This window comes from Mauremys mutica, chromosome 7, assembly GCF_020497125.1.
Source record: "Mauremys mutica isolate MM-2020 ecotype Southern chromosome 7, ASM2049712v1, whole genome shotgun sequence".
Taxonomy (NCBI): Eukaryota; Metazoa; Chordata; order Testudines; family Geoemydidae; genus Mauremys; species Mauremys mutica.
Genome location: NC_059078.1, coordinates 42,415,132 through 42,439,120, shown reverse-complemented (window position 1 = coordinate 42,439,120; position 23,989 = coordinate 42,415,132). Strand labels below are relative to the sequence as shown.

General features: G+C 41.4%; 2 protein-coding genes across 4 annotated transcripts in view; one reads left to right on the top strand and one right to left on the bottom strand.

Annotated features, from left to right (window-relative positions):
• Positions 1-8,202, top strand: part of ECM2 (extracellular matrix protein 2) — a 44,481-nt gene extending 36,279 nt beyond the window's left edge. For both annotated transcript variants that reach the window (XM_045024933.1, XM_045024932.1), the window contains 2 exons: positions 5,636-5,962; positions 7,059-8,202. In XM_045024933.1, coding sequence (XP_044880868.1) covers positions 5,636-5,962; positions 7,059-7,272 — 541 coding nt within the window. In that variant the 3' untranslated portion in view covers positions 7,273-8,202. The remainder of the gene's footprint in view (positions 1-5,635; positions 5,963-7,058) is intronic.
• Positions 1-23,989, bottom strand: part of LOC123374725 (centromere protein P) — a 339,668-nt gene that overhangs the window by 110,929 nt on the left and 204,750 nt on the right. The window lies entirely within an intron of this gene.

The window sequence follows — 23,989 nt, the reverse complement described above, 5'->3', positions numbered from 1 at the left end:
TTATTCAGATTCTTGATTTTAATATTTGTCATTATGCTAGAAAATGGCAAATAATGCATTTCTTATTTAACAGACTATGATTAATTTTGTAAATTGTGATTTGTCTCAATTTCTGTTTGGATAGAAGTTAAAATTCAATTAAATGCAAAAACAGTATTTTACTTTCCTTAATTAAATAAAAATTTCTTAAAAGTGAAGGATCTATAAGACAAAAACATTTACCAAAACTTTTTTATAGCATTTAAAACTAACTGATTTATTAAACAAAGCAAATGTTACGTGTAGATAATTAAGTGAACTGATTGTTTCTGGTTACCATATCCTTCAAGATTTTAGATCTAGTAGATCTCATCCTCTCACATCTGGTTTTTATTCAAAGATTGGAAGAGAAAACAATCTTTCCTGCTTTTTAACCTACCAATTGGCTTCTTAACAATGAATTAGTCATTGAACTGAATTAGTTCAGTTAAAACTTAGTAGCGAATTTAACTGCTCAATATTTTTTAAATTTAATTTAAATTATTTTAATAGTGTATCCAGAGAGAAAGTGGGTGAGGTAATATATCTTTTATTGATCCAACTTCTGTTGGTGAGAGAGATAAGCTTTCGAGCCACACAGAACACTTCTTCATAGAACATTTAATAGCAAATAGTAAGTTTAGGTATTAACTAGGTCTGTCAATTAATCACAGTTAACTCACATGATTAATTAAAAAAATTGTGATTAAAAATTAATATTGATTAATCACACTGTTAAACAATAGAATACCAATTGAAATTTATTAAATATTTTGTGATGTTTTCTACATTTTCAAATATATTGAGTTCAATTAAAACACAGAATACAAATTGTACAGTGCTCACTTTATATTTTTTATTACAAATATTTTTACAGGAAAAAACAAAAGAAATAGTATTTTTCAATTCACCTAATACAAGTACTGTACTGCAATCTCGTTATCATGAAAGTTGAACTTACAAATGTAGAATTATGTACAAAAAAATAACTGTGTCAGATATACTAAATATTCATATGCCCCTTCATTCTTCAGCCAGCATTCCAGAGGACATGCTTCCATGCTGATGATGCTCGTTAAAAAAGTGTGTTAATTACATTTGTGACTGAACTCCTTGTGGGAGAATTGTACATCTCCTGTTCTGTTTTATCTGCATTCTGTCATATATTTCATGTCATAGCAATCTCAAAGGATGACCCAGCACATATTCATTTTAAGAACACTTTCACAGCAGATTTGACAAAATGCAAAGGTACCAATGTGAGATTTCTAAAAATAGCTACAGCTTGACTCAAGGTTTAAGAATCTGAAGTGCCATCGAAAATCTGAGAGGGTCAAGGTGTGGAGCATGCTTTCGGAAGGCTTAAAAGAGCAACACTCAGATATTGAAACTACAGAACCAGAACCACCAAAAAAGAAATTTAACCTTCTGCTGGTGGCATCTGACTCAGATGATGAAAATGAACATGTATTGGTCTGCTCTGCTTTGGATCGTTATTGAGCATGGATGCATGTCCTTTGGAATGGTGGTTGTAGAATGAAGGGACATATGAATCCTTTAGCGCATCTGGCTCATAAATATCTTGCGGCACCTGCTACAACAGTGTCATGAGAATACCTGTTCTCACTTTCAGGTAATATTGTAAACAAGAAGTGGGCGGCATTATCTGCTGCAAACTGTAACCAAACTTGTTTGTCTGAGCAGTTGGCTGAAGTAGGACTGAGTGGACGTGAAGGTTCTAAAATTTTACATTGTTTTATTTTTGTTTCAAGACATGTTGTCATTGGTTGCAAAGTCATTATTGCCAGAAATTTACTTATTTACTTATATTATACAAACTCCACTACAAATGGCATCCATCTAAATCTCTGGGCACTGGAAATTCTGTGTTTTGGCCAACTCTGTTCACATACCTCAATAGTACCTCATTCTTATTGCAAGTTTGTCTACATTTGTAAGTTCAACTTTCATGATAAAGAGATTGCACTATAGTACTTGTATTAGGTGAACTGAAAAATACTATTTCTTTTGTTTTTTTACAGTGCAAATACTTATAATCAAAAATAAATATAAAGTGAGCACTGTACACTTTGTATTCTGTGTTGTAATTGAAATCAATATATTTGAAAATATACAAAACATCCAAAAATATTTAAATAAATGGTATTCTATTATTGTTTACCAGTGCGATTAATCACAATTAATTTTTTTAATCGCTTGACAACCCTGGTATTAACATACGTTGTCAATTTCAAATTTAATTTTCAATAGATTTATTTAAAAAAAATAAACCTGTACTTAATATGAATAAAAATATACAATATCATTTTTTTATCTACCCTGATCTCAAGGCTAAAGATTATGTTTTGTTCAGAGCCAAAATGAATACCAACAATAAAAAAGAAACTGTATATTACAAAGAAATACTGATATCTTCTAGCCAAATTCCTTATTAGCTAAATAATCACAGGTGTTGATCACATCAGTCAGTCCACATTAAAAATGGTGATTAAAATAGAACTTTTCCTGTCCTCATCCCTGACAATAAAATTCTATCTGAAGCAGGGTTGCTATTTGCTGTCCACCAGCACCCCTACTTTGCCTTCAAAAAGAAACAGAAATCACAAGAACAACTAAGGGTACGTCTACACTACGGGATTATTCCGATTTTACATAAACAGGTTTAGTAAAACAGATTGTATAAAATCGAGTGCACGCGGCCACACTAAGCACATTAATTCGGTGGTGTGCGTCCACGGTCCGAGGCTAGCATCGATTTCTGGAGCGTTGTACTGTGGGTAGCTATTCCGTAGCTATCCCATAGTTCCCGCAATCTCCCCTGCCCCTTGGAATTCTGGGTTGAGATCCCAGTGCCTGATGGGGCAAAAATCATTGTCGCGGGTGGTTCTGGGTAAATGTCGTCACTCATTCCTTCCTCCGGGAAAGCAACGGCAGACAATCATTTTGCGCCCTTTTTCCCTGGATTGCCCTGGCAGACGCCATAGCATGGCAACCATGGAGCCTGTTTTGCCTCTTGTCACTGTCACCGTATGTGTAATAGATGTCGCTGACAGAGGCGATTCAGCAGCGCTACACAGCAGCATTCATTTGCTTTTGCATGATAGCAGAGATGGTTATCAGCTGTTCTGTACCATCTACCATACCCTTGTAAATTGGCTATGAGATGACAGTTACCAGTCCTTTTGTGCTGTATCCTCTGCTGCTGTCATAGGTGCCCCTGGCTGAGATCGGCCGGGGGCGCAAAAGACAAGCAGAGACGGTTACCAGTCATATTGCACCGTCTGCTGCTATCATGGGTGCCCCTGGCTGAGATCGGCCGGGGGCGCAAAAGACAAAAATGGGAATGACTTCCTGAGTCAATCCCTCCTTTATGGTATCTAAAAATAGAATCAGTCCTGCCTAGAATATGGGGCAAGTGTACTAGAGAAGCAGTGTATCAGAGAACCAGAGAGCACAGCCCCTCCATGTCAGATCCCGCCGAAATGATGAGCTGCATGCCATTCACAGGGGGTGCCCCTGCAACAACCCCACCTGTTGATTCCCTCCTGCCCCAGCCTTCCTGGGCTACCATTGCAGTGTCCCCCCATTTGTGTGATGAAGTAATAAAGAATGCAGGAATAAGAAACAGTGACTTGTTAGTGAGATAAAATGAGGGGAAGGCAGCCTCCAGCTGCTATGATAGTCCAGACAGGACATTAAGCAGTGTGGGGGAGAGGAGCCCAGCATCCCGCTGCTATGATAGTCCAGGCAGTACAGAATCTTTTCTTTACACATGAAGGGCAGGGGCTGATGGAGCTCAGCCCCGTATTGCTACGATGAAGATGGTTACCAGCCGTTCTGTACCATCTACTGGGAATGACCAGGAGTTTTTTACCCAGACGCCCCCGGCCGACCTCACCTGAGGCCAGCCAGGAGCACTCACGGGCTGATGATGAGGACAGGTACCAGTCCTATTGTGCAGCACCATCTGCCACAAGGCTGATGATGAGGACGGTTACCAGTCATATTGCACCATCTACCACCAGTGAGGGGGAAAGAGGATACTGCAATTGAGTGCCGCAGCATCGCGTGTACCAGCAGCATTCAGTAGACATAGGGTGACATTTAGAAGAGTCAAGAGACAATTTTTTTCCCTTTTACTTCTGGGGGTGGGTGGGGGCTGTAAATTGAACCACCGCGGACAATGTGTTTGACCCTACAGGCATTTGGAGCTCAGCCAAGAATGCAAATGCTTTTCGGAGACTGCAGGAACTGTGGGATAGCTTGAGTCCTCAGTCCCCCCTCCCTCCATGAGCGTCCATTTGATTCTTTGGCTTTCCGTTACGCTTGTCACGCAGCAGTGCGCTGAGTCCCTGCTATGGAGTCTGTCTGGAGATTTTTTTAAAATGCTTTGGAATTTCGTCTTCTGTAACGGAGCTCTGATAGAACAGATTTGCCTGCCCATACAGCGATCACATCCGTACGGTCCATGCTGGAGATCTTTTTGGATTTTGATTTCGGACTGCATCGCCACCCGGGCTGATCGGAGCTCCACGCTGGGCAAACAGGAAATGATATTCAAAAGTTCATGGGGCTTTTCCTGTCTACCTGGCCACTGCATCCGATTGCTGCCCAGAGCGGTCAGTGGTGCACCGTGGGATACCGCCCGGAGGCCAATACCGTCAATTTGCGGCCACACTAACCCTACACCGATATGGTAATACCGATATTAGCGCTACTCCTCTCGTTAGGGAGGAGTACAGAAACCGGTTTAAAGAGCCCTTTATATCAATATAAAGGGCCTCTTAGTGTGGACGGGTGTGGCGTTAAATCGGTTTAACGCTCCTAAAACCGGTTTAAACGCGTAGTGTAGACCAGGCCTAAGAGTTAACAGACAGGGTCATGACAATACATGGAAGATATACAGTAACTGGGTGATATTACTTTTTGAAGAAAAGATGCTTATCTTCAGGTACCTAGGTCTGATCCTGCAGCACTTATTCATATAAGCAGTCCCACTGAAGACAAACTTAAAATCAAACTTTATGTCAGTATCTATGGGACACTGAATTAAGTGAAGCAAATGGGACTACTCACATGTGTACGGGTTGCTGGATTAGGCCCATTTTACTGCCACCTTGGCCAACAAGCATTAGTGGTAAAAAATGCAAACCATCTGGATAGGAGCCATGGGAAAAGAGCTGTTAACTGTAAAGAAAAAGTGGTGTTTTCTAATATAGCATACTAGTCTATTGCAAATCTGAGATGCTTATCAAGCAAAAATTAGTCCCTGGGATTTCCTATCTCTGTACTCATATTACTACAGATTTTCCCCCATCCCAACAAAAGCATAAGAATGGCTCCTGAATGAGAAGTTATGACTTACATTTTTGCTACTCTGATCTTTTTTCCAGAAATAATTATGTCTCTGCCCACACACCATAAAATGAATGTCTTTCTATTAACAGAAACCTTTCTCTCACAGAAAAAATATTTTCCCATACTTAAGCAGCTGGACTTCTTGCCACCAACTGAATGTTATTTTGTATGGAGTCCAATGTAAACTATATAGTATACTGTATCATTTACATGTCCCTTTTTGTTTCCTTTAATGCAGGAATTTGGAATCTATTGATCTTTCTTACAATAAGTTATATCACGTTCCCTCCTATCTGCCAAAATCCTTACTGCACCTCGTACTTATAGGAAACCAGATTGAAAGAATACCAGGATACGTGTTTGGTCACATGAAGCCAGGGCTGGAATATCTCTACCTTTCTTTTAACAAACTTAACAATGATGGAATAGATCCAGTGTCATTCTATGGAGCTTATCGGTCTTTGAGAGAGTTATTTTTGGATCACAATGAATTAAAGTTTGTACCATTTGGAATCACAGAAATGAAGGCATTAACCTTTCTGAGGCTGAACAACAACAAAATACGGTATTTACCAATTCCGCTGTGTTAACTGAGAATATAAAAAGGGATTTGATAAATACTACACTATATTTTAAAATATATTAACTTCCTACTCTACATTTTCCATGAACCATACATTTTAAATATTGTTAGAAGGGACTGAATCCTGAATTCCCTATTGCAATATTTTCCAAAACCATGTACAAAAAAGAAGTGTGGTTTAAATCTCCCAATACTGTTTTAAAAAAGTGTACAACTCTGAGGTACCAGTATTCTCCAAGTACTCAGTTTGTTGAAGATTTGGAGTCAAATCCCCAGCTACAGCTGTGCTCTGCTTGCCACAGCGGAGGAAAGCAGGGGAAAAGGTGTCTCTAAGTCACCTTTCTGCTTTTCTGATCCTAAGGCTGACCGGAGGCCCAAACTAGCTGCTGACATAATTTGTAGCAGTCTAAGGGCTGGTCTAATTTATGCTGTGTGGAGCAGACTCCTGCTTATACAACCATGGCTCACCAGAGTGCAGCACTTTCCAGAAACATCTCCTCCAGCCCTGTCACACTCCCTATGAAGCAGGTGATCTCAGAGTGGCTACACCAACTTTCTGTCACCTTTGCCAGGGGAATCCTCAAGTGCTCCTTTAGGGCACTTTTTCAGCTGGTTTGCATTGCCTGAACAGCACAAAGCAGCTTCATGGGCCAAGAATCTTGTCCATGTTGTCAAGACAAGAATTTATCTAATAACTAATGTATTCCAAGAATTTCTTAATAAAAGGTAAGTAATTATATTAAGAGGTAGCAATGTAAAAAGAAACAGTCACACTGTTACAAAATACCATTTGTGACCTAAACTCATTTTTGAAATATACCAATTATGTCTACTTGAAGCTTCAATTAGCATACATCTACTAATTCAGACAATAACTGAAAGACTATCACTACAGTATAGAACTAAAAATAAAAATAACTACCTTTGGGGTAATTTATAACTATTTTTAATTGCTGATCAAGTCCAAACCTTTTTTTTAGAAAAACCTTCTTAGTATCTCTAAAATGAACAACTTGTATGGAAGGAGCTTACTAGTACACTTTAGTAATAAGCCAAAATGTATCTTATAATTTCACAGGACAGTCCCTCCAGAACGCATCTGTAGAGCTATTGTCAATGATGACAATGTTGATGATGACAGTAATGATGATGAAGAGGAGGTTGAAGATTCACGTTTGGAACATCTTCATCTTGAAAACAATTTTATCAATACAAGAGAGCTGTCACCATATGCATTTTCATGCATAAGATCCTATTCCAGTGTTGTTCTGAAACCACAGAAGATCAAATAACAAACACCATATATTTTCATTGCAAAACCCATTTTCTTACCTGAAGTGACATTATTTATTCTCCATCGGATACACAGATCAGCTGATCTCCTAGTTAAAAGATGTCTCAGCACTGTTCATATACCATTATTTTCCTAACGGTTTCAATTGATATATTAGTGTATCACCTAAAGACTGCTTGATTTGTTTAGTTTATACTGTTAAATATACATACAACACACACAATTTAATAAGGGACTTTTTCAAGTTCTATTAATAGCATGTTAACTTGAAAAAGAGACTAAGGCTAGGTCTACACTGGGCAGGGTTCGACCTAAGATACGCAACTTCAGCTACGTGAATAGCGTGGCTGAAGTCAGAGTATCTTAGGTCGATTTACTTGGCCATGAGGATGGCGGTGAGTCGACCACTGCCGCTCCGCCGTCGACTCCGCTTCCGCTTCCGCCTCTCACCGCGGTGGAGTTCCGGAGTCAATGGCAGAGTGATCGGGGATTGATTTAATTGCGTCTACACTAGACGCGATAAATCGATCCCTGATAGATCGATCACTACCCGCTGATCCGGCGGGTAGTGTAAACTTACCCTAAGTGGGGATATGGTAGAGGTATATAAAATCATGATTGGTGTAGAGAAAATACATAAGGAAATATTGTTTACTCCTTCTCATAACACAAGAACTAGGGCTCACCAAATGAAATTAATAGGCAGCAGGTTTAAAACAAACAAAAGGAAGTATTTCTTCACACAATGCACAGTCAACCTGTGGAACTCCTTCCTAGAGGATGTTGAGAAGGCCAACATATTAACAGGGTTCAAAAAAGAACTAGATAAATTCATGGAGGATAGATCCATCAATCGCTATTAGCCAAGATGAACAGGGATGGTGTTCCTAGCCTCTGTTAGCCAGAAGCTAGGAATGGGTAATAGTGGATGGATCACTTGATGATTACCTGTTCTGTTCATTCCCTCTGAAGCACCTGGCTTTGGCCACTGTTGGAAGACAGTACTGGGCTAAATGGACATTTGGTCTGACCCAGTATGGCCATTTTTATGATGGCAGTAGGCAGTGATGAGCTGCCAAAATCTTAACAACCGGTTCCCTATAAAAAGTTCTGATTTAAGGGGGGGAGCGGGGTAGGGGCCGGGGGAGAGATCCTCGTGGGGCCGGGGGCCCCTGCAGGGCCTGGGCCAATTGCCCCCTCCCCTCTCCTCTGGCCAGCCCTGGAGCTTGCAGCAGCCCCCCGCCCCCAACCTTGCTGGGCCATTCAAAAAGTGGCAGCAGGACGACTCCAGAGCTCAGCTGAGCTGCCCAGCTGGTGCCGGCAGCTGGCCACGCTGCAGCTGGGGGGAAGCAGGGGAAGGGCTGGGGGAGCCTCAGCCTCCCCAGCTGGGAATCCTGGGAGTAACAGGATGGTGCGGCCCACGGACCAGAGTTCTTTGCCCACCCTCTGGCCCTTTAACAACCGGTTCTCCACGGAGGTCTAATTTTAGCAACCGGTTCTTGAGAACCTGTGGGAACTTGCTCCAGCTCACCACTGGCAGTAGGGAATGATTATAAAAGACTCACACCTTTTATTTTCCAGATAATTATTTTCAATAATCTATTGGCCTGCTCCTCTGCGGGATACTGTAAGAAACTGCCACTCTGTTTTACCAGACAAACTGGTGATCCCGAATGATCTTTACTTTTTCTGAATGGATGAAAGAGAAGACGGAACAGGTTAAATCAAGGGTTGCCCTTTAAAAATGGCCTCTATGTTGTAGTAGGCAGCACACAAAAGAGTCTGAAGTCACATGTGCACATCCAGGTTTTTACCCCTTCCTCTGGAGTTGAAATTATTCTGCAGTCGGGTCTAGTGATGCAGATGAAAATATGGATATTATTTCCCACTTTTACTATGCAAATTCACTATGTAAATTAATAGGATTCATACATAAACAGACAGTCAAGGACTAAGAGTTTTTTGTTTTTAAACTTAATATCAATAGCTATTATATACAGCATAGTGCACATACACACGGCAGATTACTGTTTTCTCTAAAATGAAACAACCACTAATGTATAGAAGATAGAATCCTGTTAATTTTCTTTTAATTTTTCTCTTATAAAATTAGATGACTATACATGACGCACAATTATATTCTGCCTGAATGCAAACCAAATTATGTAGAATGCACTGCTTGTAAAAATTGGCGTGGTATGTGGCATTTTTTGTAAAAACAACTGCTTTGGTTATTTTGCCTGATTAAGTATGGTCATACAGGTATGAGATACAGATTAAGTTTTTTATGTTCTACTTTTCACAACTTTAATAATTAAAATATTTTTGCATTTCTACGCATTAAATCCTTTTCAATTTAAATTTTTTTTTGAGAGGATGACTATATTATACTGTTAAATAAGGTCTAGACTTAAGAGAAAGTATATTAAAAAATTAAAAATCAAAACAGTGCTATTCAAGTTTTAAAAGGAAAAGAGAACACTGAAGTTGTTTTTCAGCACTGTTGAGAAGTTCTCGCTAAAAATGCAGCCCTAAAAAACATATTCAGAATACAAATCTACCCAAAGGAGAAGTTGCAGAAACACAAGCCTCTTTATCACAGAGCTTTGTATATTGTTAAAACAACTGTAAGCAAAAGAGTGCATGGCAAATCTCACTTAATATATTGGGGCCAGAAACAGGAGTTTTAAAGATGTGAATTACTATAAATTATGGAAAGGTTTTTGAAATATCTCATCATTTTAGGTGGTAAAAAGTCCCTTATGTACGTCCATGCATTTTCTTACATACTGTGATAGGAGAGAAAAGGAGGAGTATTCTATATATTACATTTTAATAACTGGCTATTTTTCCTATTCTAATTCAACCTTTTAGGAAACATGTTCAAAAAGAGCAACTCCTTCTAATACAGAGACCAATTGCAGAAACGGAATTGGTTTACACCACTAGAAATATAGTGGATAATTTAAAAAAAAAAAAATTTCATGAAGGACTGTCATTAATGCCAAAACTCCCATTGACTTAAAGAGGAACAGAATTGGACCCTGGAGTATTAATGACTTAGGACCGCCTGTCTGATTCCTCTAAATATTTCAATGTATATTGAGCATGGGCAAGTTAGACTCATTCATTCCTCAAGCCTTTGCTCTGTATTACCCAACCAGCTATGTCATTAGGGAAATTAAATAACAAGTGTATTCTTAGTTCTAACATCTAACTGTGGAATATGTCTGAACAACATCATAACATAATAAAACAAGAGAAGAAATATATATATATATTTTGCAGAAGGGAAAAAGCTTCTCACATAGGAGAGGGTGGGAGAGGGGAAGAGGAGCAGGGGTATGTGAACACTGCTTCAGCTACTCCCAGTTGAGAACTCTTCCTCCTTGACCCCAGGGAGAATATTTATTGCTCCCAGCCTCTCTCCCACCGCAAAGCTCCACTCTAGCTAGTGGGGGAGAGTTCTCTCAGATACTCAGGAGTTCTTTGCATGATTTTGTAGAAACTGTCAGAAGTCATAGATAGTGGCATAAATGTTTTCAACCTTTTAGAAGTAGCTAGGCCATGCAAACATCACAAGAACATCTATTGAAATGGCTTACTTGTATCTAAGTATTCAAGTAACAACACACTTTGTCAGCATCATATCTATTTTTGGTTGTGTGGAAGTTACTGCACACAGGGATTACTTAAAAAAAAACTTTATCACAAGTATCCAATACCAATTTCTTCAAAATTTCATTGCCATTCAGGAGAAAATGGCCAAAATTACAGTTCTGCATCTCAAATAATCATGTACACACTTTGCTATTCTATTTTCAATGGCCAAAACATTATACAAGAAATTTAACAAATTCATTTGAATCATTTTTTGAATTCTCTAAATTTTAATTAATATTATTTGTGTCCCTGTGCCACTTATAGGTCATTGGTAATGAATGCTATTGAAAAGTTTCACTTTTCATCCAAGCCAGGCAAAACTGTGCCTTAAAGGCCTGTAGCAGAGGATGGCACAGGGTACCCCCTTCTCCCCCAAAAGGAAGCTCCTAGAGACACTGGATCAGATTTTCAAAAATATTTAAAATACTTAAAAATATTTAAGTGTCTAAAGACGCAGATAGGCACCTACTGGGATTTTCAAAAGTGCCTAAGCAGGTGAGACTAATTCCCATTGGTTTCAACAGGAGTCAGGTACCTAACTTGCTTAGATGCTTTGCAAAATCCCACTAGATGCCTATCTGCCTTTTTAGATATCTAAAAACCTTTGAAAATCTGGCTTGTTGTGCCTGCTTGAGAAACAATGCCTCTTGGACAACAGGGGGAATCAGCCACTTTACAGGGTGCAGCATAACATTTATGTTTGGCTGGCAGAGCACTGCCCACATGAGTTATTAACAGTTGGGCATTGAGTCATGGGGGCGTCAGGTAAAATCCTGGACTTACTGAAGTCCATGGCTGGGCTGCATCATGCAATGTGTCTCTCTGCTGCTGCTGGGCTGGGTTTGGGCAGCGAGTCTCCCCACTGCTGCTGGGCTGGGCCTGGGCCGCGACTCTCCCCATTGCCAGTTGCAGTGATCTATCAGAAATGAAGGGATGGGACCACCATTCTCCCTGGCTGGTGCAACAGCACGGCCAACAGAAAAAAGCCAAGAAAGCCAGAACTCAGGGCCTGTAGCTCCCAACCTGGGACTGTGGGTTCTGAGGCCAATCAGAATCAGGGACAGCTGAGAGGGATGTGATTGTTTCAAAAACTATTTTGAAAAAGTACTTGCAGATAAAAAAGTTACTTATGCTTTAAATACCTTTAAAATGTGCTTAAATACAATTACAAAGTACAGAATGTTCAAAGTGACTGCGCACAAGTATGTATGGCACCTCAAAATACTTATATACGTAAATACAAATGTATTTAAATAGATGGGGACACTTGGCAAAACCCCCACTGACTTTATTGGGGCGTAGATTTCATCCCTCATGCTTGAAAGCTAAGGACTGTGTTTATACCTGGTCCCTGCACATGACTAAGGCCATGTCTACACTAGCGAGTTTACAGCAGCACCGCTGTAAGATAGCTCATGCAGCTGCTCTATGCTGACAGGAGAGAACTCTCCTGTCCACTTAATTAAACCACCTACAAGGAGCAGTAGTAGCTATGTTGGGAGGATAAGCTCTGTCAGTGTAACTTATGTCTCTCAGAGGGGTGTATTTTTCACACCCCTGAGTGACATAAGTGCTAGTGTAATAGCCTAAGGCTACACTACAGAGCTTGCTACTTCATTGCTGTAGCACTGCTAGTGCAGATGCTCTAAGCTGATGGGAGAGAGCTTGCAGGGGCTTAATTATTCCAGCCCCTGCAAGCAGCAGTAGCTATGTCAGCGAGAGAAGCTCTCCTGCCAACATAGCATTATCCACACGGGCGCTTAGGTCAATGTAACTTACGTTGTTCAGGGGGGTGACTTATTCACACTCCTGAGTGACATAACGTATACCAACGTAAGATGTAGTGTGTACATAGCCTCAGTGAAGGAGGAAGAGTGGGAAGGGAAGAATGGCAGAGAATTGGGAAAAACCCAATCATCCTTGTTTGAAGCAGGCATGTATAGTACAGGGCAGGCCCCTTCCTGTCACAGGGCTGGGTTCCCTGGATTCTTACTGAAAACAGTCATCATGCACATCAGTGAGAAGTTCAGCACCAAGTGCTTTATTTACAATGGGCTTTATACAGGTTTGTTCCCCAGAGCATAAGTCTTTACAAACTACCAAGGCACAGGGCAGCAGTTGGGGAGAGATCTCACCTCTCTGAGACCTTAGGCTTCTCTGGCCCTTCCTTCTAGCCTTCCCCCTCAATAATGTCTCTTCCTGTCTCTCTTTTAACGGTTAGCTTCAGCAATGAGTTAATCACTTAGTACTTAAACTACTACCTCATCAATTTACTTCATGTGGGGACCCTTCCTAAAGGTACAGATTGGTGAGTCAGCTTTAGGTTACTAACACTCTTGCACACTTCTCTGGTACTAAGAACAATACTAAATTTGTCTTTGTATTTATGCTTACTCAGGTAAAAGATCCAGTAAAAGCAACTGTTAAATTAGCTATTACTTAAAATCATGAATAAGACTTATGTGCTCTTAAGTACAATCTCATATATTGTGTAATTCCTTATTAAATTCAACAAAAGGCAGCTGAATTTTCAGATGATAAAATGCAAAATGTTTGTAAGCAATGTTTTTCAGTCAAGTATCTAAAACTGCCATTCAAAAATTAAGTGCTTGTCTGTGAGCTTTAATCTAGTCCAGAGGTTCTCAAACTGGGGGCCGGGACCCCTCAGGGGGTTGTGAGGTCATTACATGGGGGGTCACAAGCTGTCAACCTCCACCCCAAACCCCGCTTGCATCCAGCATTTATAATGGCGTTAAATATATTAAAAAGTGTGTTTAGTTTATTGCGGGGCAGTCGCACTCAGAGGCTTGCGATGTGAATGGGGTCACCAGTAAAAAAGTTTGAGACCCACTGATCTAATCCTCTTTGACATGGAGCTAATCAAAGCACATAAATGAACTGTTAATATATGCCAGCAAGATGCACATGGACAGTTAGTCTGCAGCAGCTAGTGCAGAGTAGATTCACACCGCAGTTTGCTGAGAATTAAATGTTGGGATAGACAAGCCCTCAATCCCACAATGTATTTGTGACAAATGTTGATTATATTTAACTTTCTGTAGCTAGTACAGCAACTATCACATATCATGGTGATGATAAAACTATGAGAACCATGCCAGAGTTGCCTTTTTTGTATTGCTTTTTAATGTAGCATTCAAATCACATGCAATTGTCTGTAACACTTTTGTGAACCAGAAATAAATGTTATTGTCAAGTTTCTAATTTGAAGCCTTTTATAATTCTTCAGATAACTTCTAAAACAGCAGTATCTCCAACTCGATTGCTAACTAACAGTTTTTCATTACCATTCTTCAAACATCTCATTGTATACTCCCCAGTTTTAAACTGTACAGGAATCTTGGAAGAGGAACAATTAAATTGAGTCTTCTAATGTACTACAGTTTTAAATTCCACGGTTACCAGTAAACTGTCTTTTTTATTGTGTTCGGTGAATCAAATGAACAATGCAAAATGTTAAAACACAATTTCCACTAACAGCTGTCACTGGAAATTACCATAAGTTCAGCAGAAAAAGGAGTGCTAGTAAGCAATAAGCACAGTCCAAAAGCAGAGTGGGGCAACTTGTCAAAGATCAAAGAAAAGGCCTGGAAAGTCCCTGCTGACATGACAAAGATATTTCTATAAATTTAATTAATGGAAAATAGAAGTGTAGCTCTGTGATGAACTGGGAAATTTGTGTGGTTGTTTGTTTTTTTTTAAATAAATATCTCATACCCTCAGCTTATCTGGTTGATACAAACTTGCCTGACTCCCTGGAATTGAAAAAGGTTGATAAGGGGAGAAACCAACAGAAAACAAAACAGTAGCAAAAAAAAGTCTCCTTGAAGAGATTTCTCTTCAATGGGAAGAAACTACCTGGTTGGTGAGAGTAGTGATCAAAGGTGATCCAAAAAACTCAGACTCTAGAAAAGGGAGAGGTTTTTGGATGAGCTAGGAGAAGCTGACAGGTTGGAAAGACGGAGAGAGAGAGAGACAAGGCAACACACACACTGTGAGCAGGATGGGCTGGAGTTAGCTGGGATGAGGCCAACTTGCAAAGGTATAAGTAATACACATGTGTAAGCCTTTCACTGTTGTTACATTTTGCTTTAAATGCTTTCTATCTTTTAAGTAATGAAAAAATGACGCTTTGTTTTGAAGAAACAGTTTCTATATCATTGCAAATGTATACTGTCACAGGAATGCAAAGAAAAAGGGGTTGCTAGTGCCCAATACTGCTGGGCCTGCAGAAGCAGTCATGATTAATACGCAGAGGGCAGCAACAAAGGTCCTGGTCCAAGAGTGGGCAAATTGCAGAATTCCACAGGAGTGAAAAAGATCTGAGGTCTGACACCTATGGTGGAGAGACCTGAAGACGGGACAGCGGGGTAGCTAAATAAGTAACCATGACAAGTTGTATCCATATGAAACATATTTTATATCATTTAATAGAAAATGTACTTGTAAACAGAATCATTTATTTAGTGGACTTTACTGTCATTTCACAATATACCTTTAAGCAGCTATAATCTTGCCATGACATACTAAAAACATCACAGTTATAACCTTCATGTAAAAACAGATGAGACCAAATATAATATCCTGTTTACCTATATACATTATAATTTAAATTATATTAAATTTTATTTAAATTACTCAAACTGTCTTTTCCTATTTTTCAACAAATATTTTACCAACGTGTAATTAAATCCTATATTAAGATTATTTGTATGAAACATATTACATAAAATTTACTAGCATACAATGAGGCACTATCATAGGTAAAATTAAATAATCAAAATAATGTCATGCAGCATTGCTACTACTAAACATTTGTTTGCTCTTTCAGAGTGAAATTCACTTGAGGAGCATAAAGCCTGGGTAATCTTTTTAGCACTTGAAATGGAACAGTTACAGTAAGTGGTTCTTTGAGATATGCTGTCCATATATATTTCACTCTTGGCACCCCACTGTGCTTGAGATCAGAATCTTTTGGCCAGCAGTGTCTGTTGCCACTGAGAATCCTTGGGCCCCATACCGAGGGCATAAAGGGCAGAGCAGACCAAATTGCCACTCAGTTCCTTTTCCCATACAAAATCCATATGTTATAGGACTCCATTGCAGCAGGGAAGGAGGGTGGATTGTGCTCTATATATGGACAACACATCTAAAAGAACCACATTTGTTATAAGGTAAGTAAACATTTCTTCTTCTTCAAGTATTTGTCTGTATATATTCCACTCTTGGTGAAACATAAATAGTGATCTGATATAAAGAGGTCAGAGACAATTTAAATAAAGATTGCAATGCAGCTCTGTCAAAAGAAGCACCAGATCTGGGCACCTCTACCAAAAAAGTGTCTCGTAAAAGCATGGACCAAACCCAATGTAGCTGCTCTACATGTTTCTGAGAGTATGTCTACCAGCAGCTGGAAGGCGTGATTCCTAGCTCAGGTAAATGTGCATGTGCTAGCTCTGCTCAAACTAGTGCACTAAAAATAACAGTGTGGCCAGGCGGCACAGGTGGTGGCTTAGGCTAGTCACCTGAGTATGTACTCAAAAGGGGTTGAACAGGATTGTACTTGGGTGGCTAGCCTGAGCTGCTGCCCATGGTGCCCCAGCCATAGTTTGTGCTAGCTTTGAGCAAAGCTAACGAATGTATGTCTACCTGAGCTGGGACTTACCTCCCAGCTTCTGTACCCTGACACAGGTATGCCTCTCAAGGAAGCCACAGAAACTGTCTGACCCCTACTGGAGTGAGTTCTAATCAGTGCTGGAGGAATCTAAAATGGCTATCTTGTAACCATTTAGAAAGTCTCTGGCCCTTCAGTCTATATACATGCAGCAAACAGTCTCAGGGAGACTTGGTTCTATGTATGAATGATAATGCCCTAAGAAGATCCAGAGTGTGTAGTCTGGCCTCTCCCTAATTGGAATATGGTTTCAGGAAGAAAACTGGTAAATGGATCAAGTGAAAATCAGTTACTACCTTAGGTCAGAACTTGGGATGGGACCTAAGGGTAATCTTGTTCTTACAAAATACCATACATGAAGACTTACCTAGACTCAATCTCCTGTGCATAGTGGCACATTAAACAACCCACTCCTTCTACTGCTGTCTGTCCAGAGCAAGATGTTGAACTCCATCAAAAGCGGTCTCCATGAAGGGCCTTCTATAAAAACCTGCATTTCCCCGTTCTTCAGGCTGATATAATTACAACTAAGAAAGCTGTATTCATAGACAAATGGAATGGGGACCAAGTTGCCATGGCCTCTAAAGGATGTCCCATTATGCCTGTTAGGAGCACATAAAGATCCCAGGCTGGAGGAGGTTCCTTAACTCGGGGGAAAGCATGTATAAGGCCCTTTAGGCAGGGGCAGCTCTAGGCACCAGCAAAGCAAGCAGCTGCTTGGGGCAGCCCATTTGCAGGGGCGGCAGCTAGCAGGGATCGAGCCTGGGAGCTGAGAACCAACAGGGGGCCCTGGGAGTTGTAGTTCCTTGGTTAGCTCCCTGCCTATAGAACCAGCCCTGGAGCAGGAAAAGAACTACATTTCCCAGCATTCCCTTGGCCACTACCAACAGGAAAGAGGGGGAGGGAGTATGGTAGCTGAAATCTCATGCTGCAGTTTGAGCTCACTGCTAGAGCGGGATGGCACTGTGAATGGGGAATAAGTGTGCCCAAGGAGTAGAAGGCTTTGGCCCAGATATCCCCTTCAGAAGACATCCCAGACTGGCTTAGGGATACTGGTGTGACCTCACCTTGCAGCCTCCAAAGAAGGAAGTGTGTGGACTAAATGGACAGTGCCCCTCTCTATCTGAAGCCTAGCAAGGGAGGTATGTGGAGCCCACTAGAATTTAAAATGAGAAGTAAGGGAGGGGAGGCTCTGGACCTGGGCAGCTTTAGATACAGTACCAGGCACGTAGGAGGATTTCCACTTCTGAACCATGGAAGCAGAAATTGACTTTTCCAGATTTAGCTAATATTCAGAAAGGGAATCTAGCACCTGTCTTCCAGATTTGAACACCTCAAAATTCAGGAGTGCTCAAGCTCAATTTGGGCAGCTGTTACTTCATTTTTCCCAAATCAAATATACTGATCCACTGTAACTTGCTGTAGAAAAAGTAGGATAAGAAATGAAGAAGCAAGAAATGCTTCCCAGTGGTTTTTAGGACTGGAATTGCTATTTACAAAAGCCATTGCTTTTTCCCCCCCTCATTTATGGAGGACAGTCTTATAATATGCATCCACATATCCTCCAATCACACAAGCTGAAAATTGTTGCACTTTACTGCAGTTCTGTAACCATATGTGTTCTGTGCACATCCAAAATTCCTGCTGAATGACCTGCCCTGGGAGCAAGTCACCAGTGACCCAGGGCTGGGGCAGAAGGAGGGTGCAGGTGGCGGGGGTGGGGGGAAGAGCCCAGGGCTGGGGCAGCAGGGGGTGTGGGTGGAGGGGGCAGAGCCCAAGGCTGGGGTGGCGGGGGGGGGGTTACTGGGGAGGAAGGGGGGTGGCCAGAGCTAGTGCAGCAGGGGGGGGGGGTGAGCACAGGCCTGGGGTGCCAGGGGGTGCGGGTGGGGGGGGGAGATTAGGCTGAGGCACCAGGGGGTGCGCGAAGGGGGAGGCCCAGAGCTGGGGCAGCAGGGGGTGCAGGTGGGGGGAGGAGAGCCCAGGGCTGGGGCAGCAGGAGGGTGCGGGGGGGAGCCTAGGGCTGGGGTGGGGGCAGCCAAATTTTATTTTGCTTGGGGCAGCAAAAAACCTGGAGCCGGCCCTGCCTTTAGGAATCTGGTCACAATTGGGAGGGAGAAGGCTATGTTCTGGATGGGAGGGCAATTTGAGGATATGGCTCCCAAGTGCATGCAGATAGACCTAAAAGAGAGTTCTGAACTCTTTAGAGACAGAAAATAGTTCAGAATAGTTGGAATCTGGAAGTCACTAGGTGATAACTGACATTGTTCAGCCCCAACTTCTTTCATTTGGCTGCCAAAATTATTCTGGTGGAATCTTTTCTACTTGAGAGGAATAAATTTTGGACATCAGAATGACATGATGTTCTCTCCATCTCCGTCAACTAATCAGTAATTAGGCTGAAAGGAGTAGGGTGGATGGAGGATGCTCCCATTGTCCTGAGATTTTAAGTCTGACAGGAGAGGTAAAGGTCTCGGTGGATGAGCTGATGGTAACTTCAAATCTGGGTACCAGAACTGCCTTGTCCAGTCTGGGTCTGGTCTGTCATGATAACTGTGATCCCATCCTGCCTGATCTTCCTTAATACTCTAAGAATCAGAGGGACAGGAGGGTAAGGATACATCATTCGTATTGAAGAAGAAATGCATCCAACAAGGATGCTGAACTTAGGCCTTCCCTGGAGCAGAATTTTAGATATTTCTTCTTCTCTATTGCAAATAGGTCTATCAATGGAAGATGATTATTTCTCACTAGTGATCCATTAAGAATTGTCTGCTTAGACTATCTGCCACAGCATTTTTGCAGTCCTAGGAGGTCAGGCACTATGGAAGAAATTTTTTCTCTAATGCACTAACTCCAGAACCATACTGGCTTCCTGACATAGAGGGGAATGACAGGGCTTCTCCTTGTTTGAGTAAATAAAACATGGTTGTCGTGTTGTCAATCATAATTTCAGAAACTGAAGGATAGGTAAGAAAGCACATGCTCATTCAACTGAGCTCTAATACATTTATAGATTATAAGGTCAGAAGGAACCATTGCAATCATCCAGTCTGACCTCTTGTATAACACAGGCCACAGAATTCCCTGAATTAATTTGTTTGAACTAGAGCATATCTTTTAGAAAAACATCCAGTCTTGATTTTAAAATTTCCAGTAATGGAGAATCCATCATAGCCCTTGGTAAGTTGTTCCAATGGTTAATTACCCTCACAGTTTAAAATGTTTACCATATATTTCTAGTCTGAATGTGTCTACCTTCAACTTCCATTGGCTCTTGTTATACCTTTGCTAGATTGAAGAGCTGATTATCCAAGTTTTGTTTCCTATGAAGGTACTTACAGACTGTGATCCAGTCACCCATTAACCTTCTCTTTGTTAAACTAAATAAATTGAGTTTCTGGAGTCCATCTCTATAAAGCATGTTTTCTAATAATTTTCATGGCTCTTCTCTGAGCTCTCTCTCAATTTATCAACATCCTTCTTGAATTGTGCATACCAGAATTGGACACAATATTCCAACAGTGGTCACACCAGTGCCAAATACACAGGTAATTTAACCTCCCTATTCCTACTTTCAATAATTGCATTAGCTTTTTTGGCCACATTATCACTCAGTGAGTTCATGTGCAACTGGTTATCTGCCAGGTAAGTCTACACAGAGAAACCTAGTTAAACTGAAATTAAAAGGAGCAGTCACAAGGGTGAAATACCTGCAGGTTGCATGTAAACTATTTTAAAATACCATAATAAAGGCTCAAACTAAATGTGTACCTCAAAAAAGAAAAAACAGTAAGCGGACCCCTTCCCTGCATCACCCCCCCCCCCCACACACACACACAAAAAGCCACTATGGCTAAACAATAGAATAGAAGAGGCAGTCAGAGGCAAAAAGATATCCTTCAAATATTGGAAGAAAAACCTACTGAAGAAAATCGAAAAGACAAACTCTGAAAAGTCAAGTGTAAAAAAATAATTAGGCAGGCCAAAAAGAATTTGAAGAGCAACTAGCAAAAGACACAAAAACTAAACAGCATTTTTTTTTTTAAGTTCATCAAAAGCAGGAAGCCTACCAAGCAATCAGGGAGAAGCCAGACTACACTTGGGAATCATCTGTCTAAAGGGATTAAGGAAAAGGTTAGAAAGGGGAATTTGTGGATTTATTTACCTTGCTGTTCAGGGAAGAACAGAGAGAGTGGAGGTGGCAAATAGCATTAAAAAAAGATGAGGACAAACCCTGGAGACCTAAGGTAACAAACAAATACTCTAACTTTTTGGCAGGCTTTCACGTTTACATGAGTATAATTTGTGTGAGGAGCCCCAAGAGGTATATTTCCATCCTCAAGTATGAGGACTTAATAGCGAGGGCTCATGCTACATGTGGTGGGTTAGCATGGTTAAGGCATAACAGAGAATTTAGATAGAGTGCAGTAGAGGAGCCTGATTTACCCTGGAGTAAAACAGACCAGGAACTTTGGCTGGAGATATGACTCCTTATCATCCCACCAGCTGGCACTCCCAGACTGCAGGTTGCCAGGGCCAAAACGTCACTTTCAAAATAAGGATATAAAAGCCAATGTGTACTTTGCATTAATGATGGGAAATGTTTTCGTAATCAAGGAAGGCACAAACACTGCAGTAGGGCGTGAGGAGGTCAGCATAGCACAACCTCCTATTAGGGTGGTTTCAACAAGGCTGTAGGAAAGAGGGTCCACAAGGTCCCAGTGCTTCAGGAGATGTTACAGGGAGAGGCAGTAACCATGGAAAAGGCTCCTTCTCCAATTAAGATACAGAGTTATGGAATTTATTATTGGACCACTCAAGGGAAAAAAGATGCAGCTTATTTATGGAATGGATTTTTGGTTGGTTTTCAAATCCCATATGAGGGCTTGAGGTGCCACTCTTGGGCAGAGAACTTGAAGTACGTTAAAGGCTTCAAGCATATAGTAAGGGCAGAGATCATCTTGGAGATGACAGCAGGGAGAGTGGAAGGTCCTTTCCCATACATCCCAATGCCAGAATTGCAAATGTCTCTCCTGAGTGTGGTAGAAAAGAAGATGATAGGCTTATCCATCACCTGTCCTACCCCCGGGGCTCATTGGTAAAATGATTATTTGATGCTGTGATGGCCACACTCCCTAACCATGGCTCTGGAGCAATGTCAGTAAAATGTGCCATCATCTCTGCATTCTGATTGCTTCCAGTGCATCCCAGGGACTTCAACTTGCTTGGATTTCAGGCTGCTACTATTATGATAAAGCCATGCCCATGGGGCACTCGGTATCATGTATCATTTTCTAAAGATGCAGCTCCATATCGCACCATGTGATACATGCCAGTCTTCTGCACAATTTCGACGTCTTTTTATGTGCAAGAAGATTAGGGATAGGTAATTGTGAGTACACACTTCACGCATTTCAGAACATAGCTGAAGTCCTCAGGGTCCACCTCATCACAGGCCCTACCCAAAGGGTAACATTCAACTGGACTCATTTCAGGCATCCAACTGGACTCATTTCGGGGTTTCTAGGGTACCTACAAAGAAGTTGGAATTGGTCATGGCACTGATATGGCTCTAAAAGGGGCAAAGAAAATTACTCTGAGGGAACTACAGGTGGTCTTGGGTCACCTAAACTTGACATTCCAGGGTTGTGGCTCCCAGTCAGGCATTTTGTGATAATCTGGCATCTGCCTCTTCTGCAGTGCGAAAACCCCACTGTTTTATCAGAATAACAAGGGAAATGAAGGAAGACTTTGAAGTGTGGGAAAGATTCCTGGAAGAGTTAATGGTTGTTTCAATATGGCATTCAGACTGGTTGCTCAAGACTGAGCTGCAGGTATAATCCAACGCCTTTGAAGGTATAGGTTTTGAGGGTAACCTTCAAGGTGAGTGGTGTGCACAGAGGTGTCCAGAAAACATCACCTTCTTCAAGTTTTTTCTTATACTGGTGGAAGTCACTAGTTGGGGAGAAAAAAAAAACCTTTCAGAACAAGAAAGTCCCTTTCTGGTGTGGCAACCAACTCATGGTCCATATTGTAAATACCCAGTCAAATAAGACTAATGAGGCTGGTGAGGGCCTTCATTTTATACTGCCTGTGGTTTAACATCCTTTTTATGCAGTGCATGTTCCATGAGTGGATAATGGTGTTAACAACGCGCTCTTGATTTCAGGACAACAGATTCTGGGAACTCTCTGTCTAGTGGGCCTGTCCTCCTGGAGTAGGTTGGCAGGTTTCTCAATCCCATGTGGGCATTTCATAGTAAAGAAACTCTCAGAAAAGTGATGCAAGATGGGTGGGCGGGTAACAACAGGTTACCCCTAACATCGGAAAGCCTTAAAAAGCTGTCAAAGCTCTGTCTGGGGCTGCGGGAGGAAGGCCATGTTATTTAAGGTGGCATTTGTAGTTGCCTTCTTTGGCACTTTAAAAGTGAGCTGGTGTCTATGGCAGCTGCAGAATGGTCCCAGAATGGTCTGCAGGAGTGATATCCCTGTGCTTAAGGTACTCAAAAACAGACCAGGTTAAAGGCACTGGAAATCAAGGTAGCAAAGAGTTCTGTAGCACCTTATAGACTAACAAACATATTGGAGCATGAGATTTCTTGAGTGAATACCCACTTCGTTGGATGAATGTCAAGGTCAAGGAAATCAAGGTGTTACAGGACTTACGTCAGCACCAAGGAAAAGATGTCCGGGAATGGCAAAATGTAATTAACCCAATATGTATGTTTGTTTCAGAAGCTATCCAGAGCTATGCAAGGTTTGGATTTGTGTGCACACTATAGTGCGTTGGGCCCACAAGAGGGCAGCCAGGATGTCAGCTGGATCTCAGCTGGGCTCCAGGACCAAAGTGGTTCGCATGCAGAAGAACTATGCAGTGGGATTAGCTCATGCCACTTCTGCACTCACTGACAGACAAGGGCTAGGAACAGACTCAGCCCAGGTGGAGAAGGCTAGGAAAAAAGTAAATAACGGGGTCAACAAGATATTCCTGGAGAAAGGGGATTCAGTGATAAAGCACAGGGACATTCATTACAATCGGCCAAAAGTTTTCAGGGACGATGGAATACCTCTGCCAGATGGAGATGCTGACATACAGCTAAGGCATGTGCAGGCATGGACTGTGGTACCAGGTGGAGTGGTTGGATGTAAATCAACCAAGTCGCTGGTGCTCCCACCCCCCACCCCCCGTGGATGGCTTCCAGTGTGGTTAAAAGAATAAAATGAATGGTTTGCAGAGGTAATAGACCTGGCATTTTGGTGTAGGGCCTTGGGCTCATGTGATAGGGTGAGACCTTATGGCCCTCGTAGGGTGATGTCAGACCTTGTGGCCCTTGCAAGCCAAGGTCCCTACCCTGCTGCAC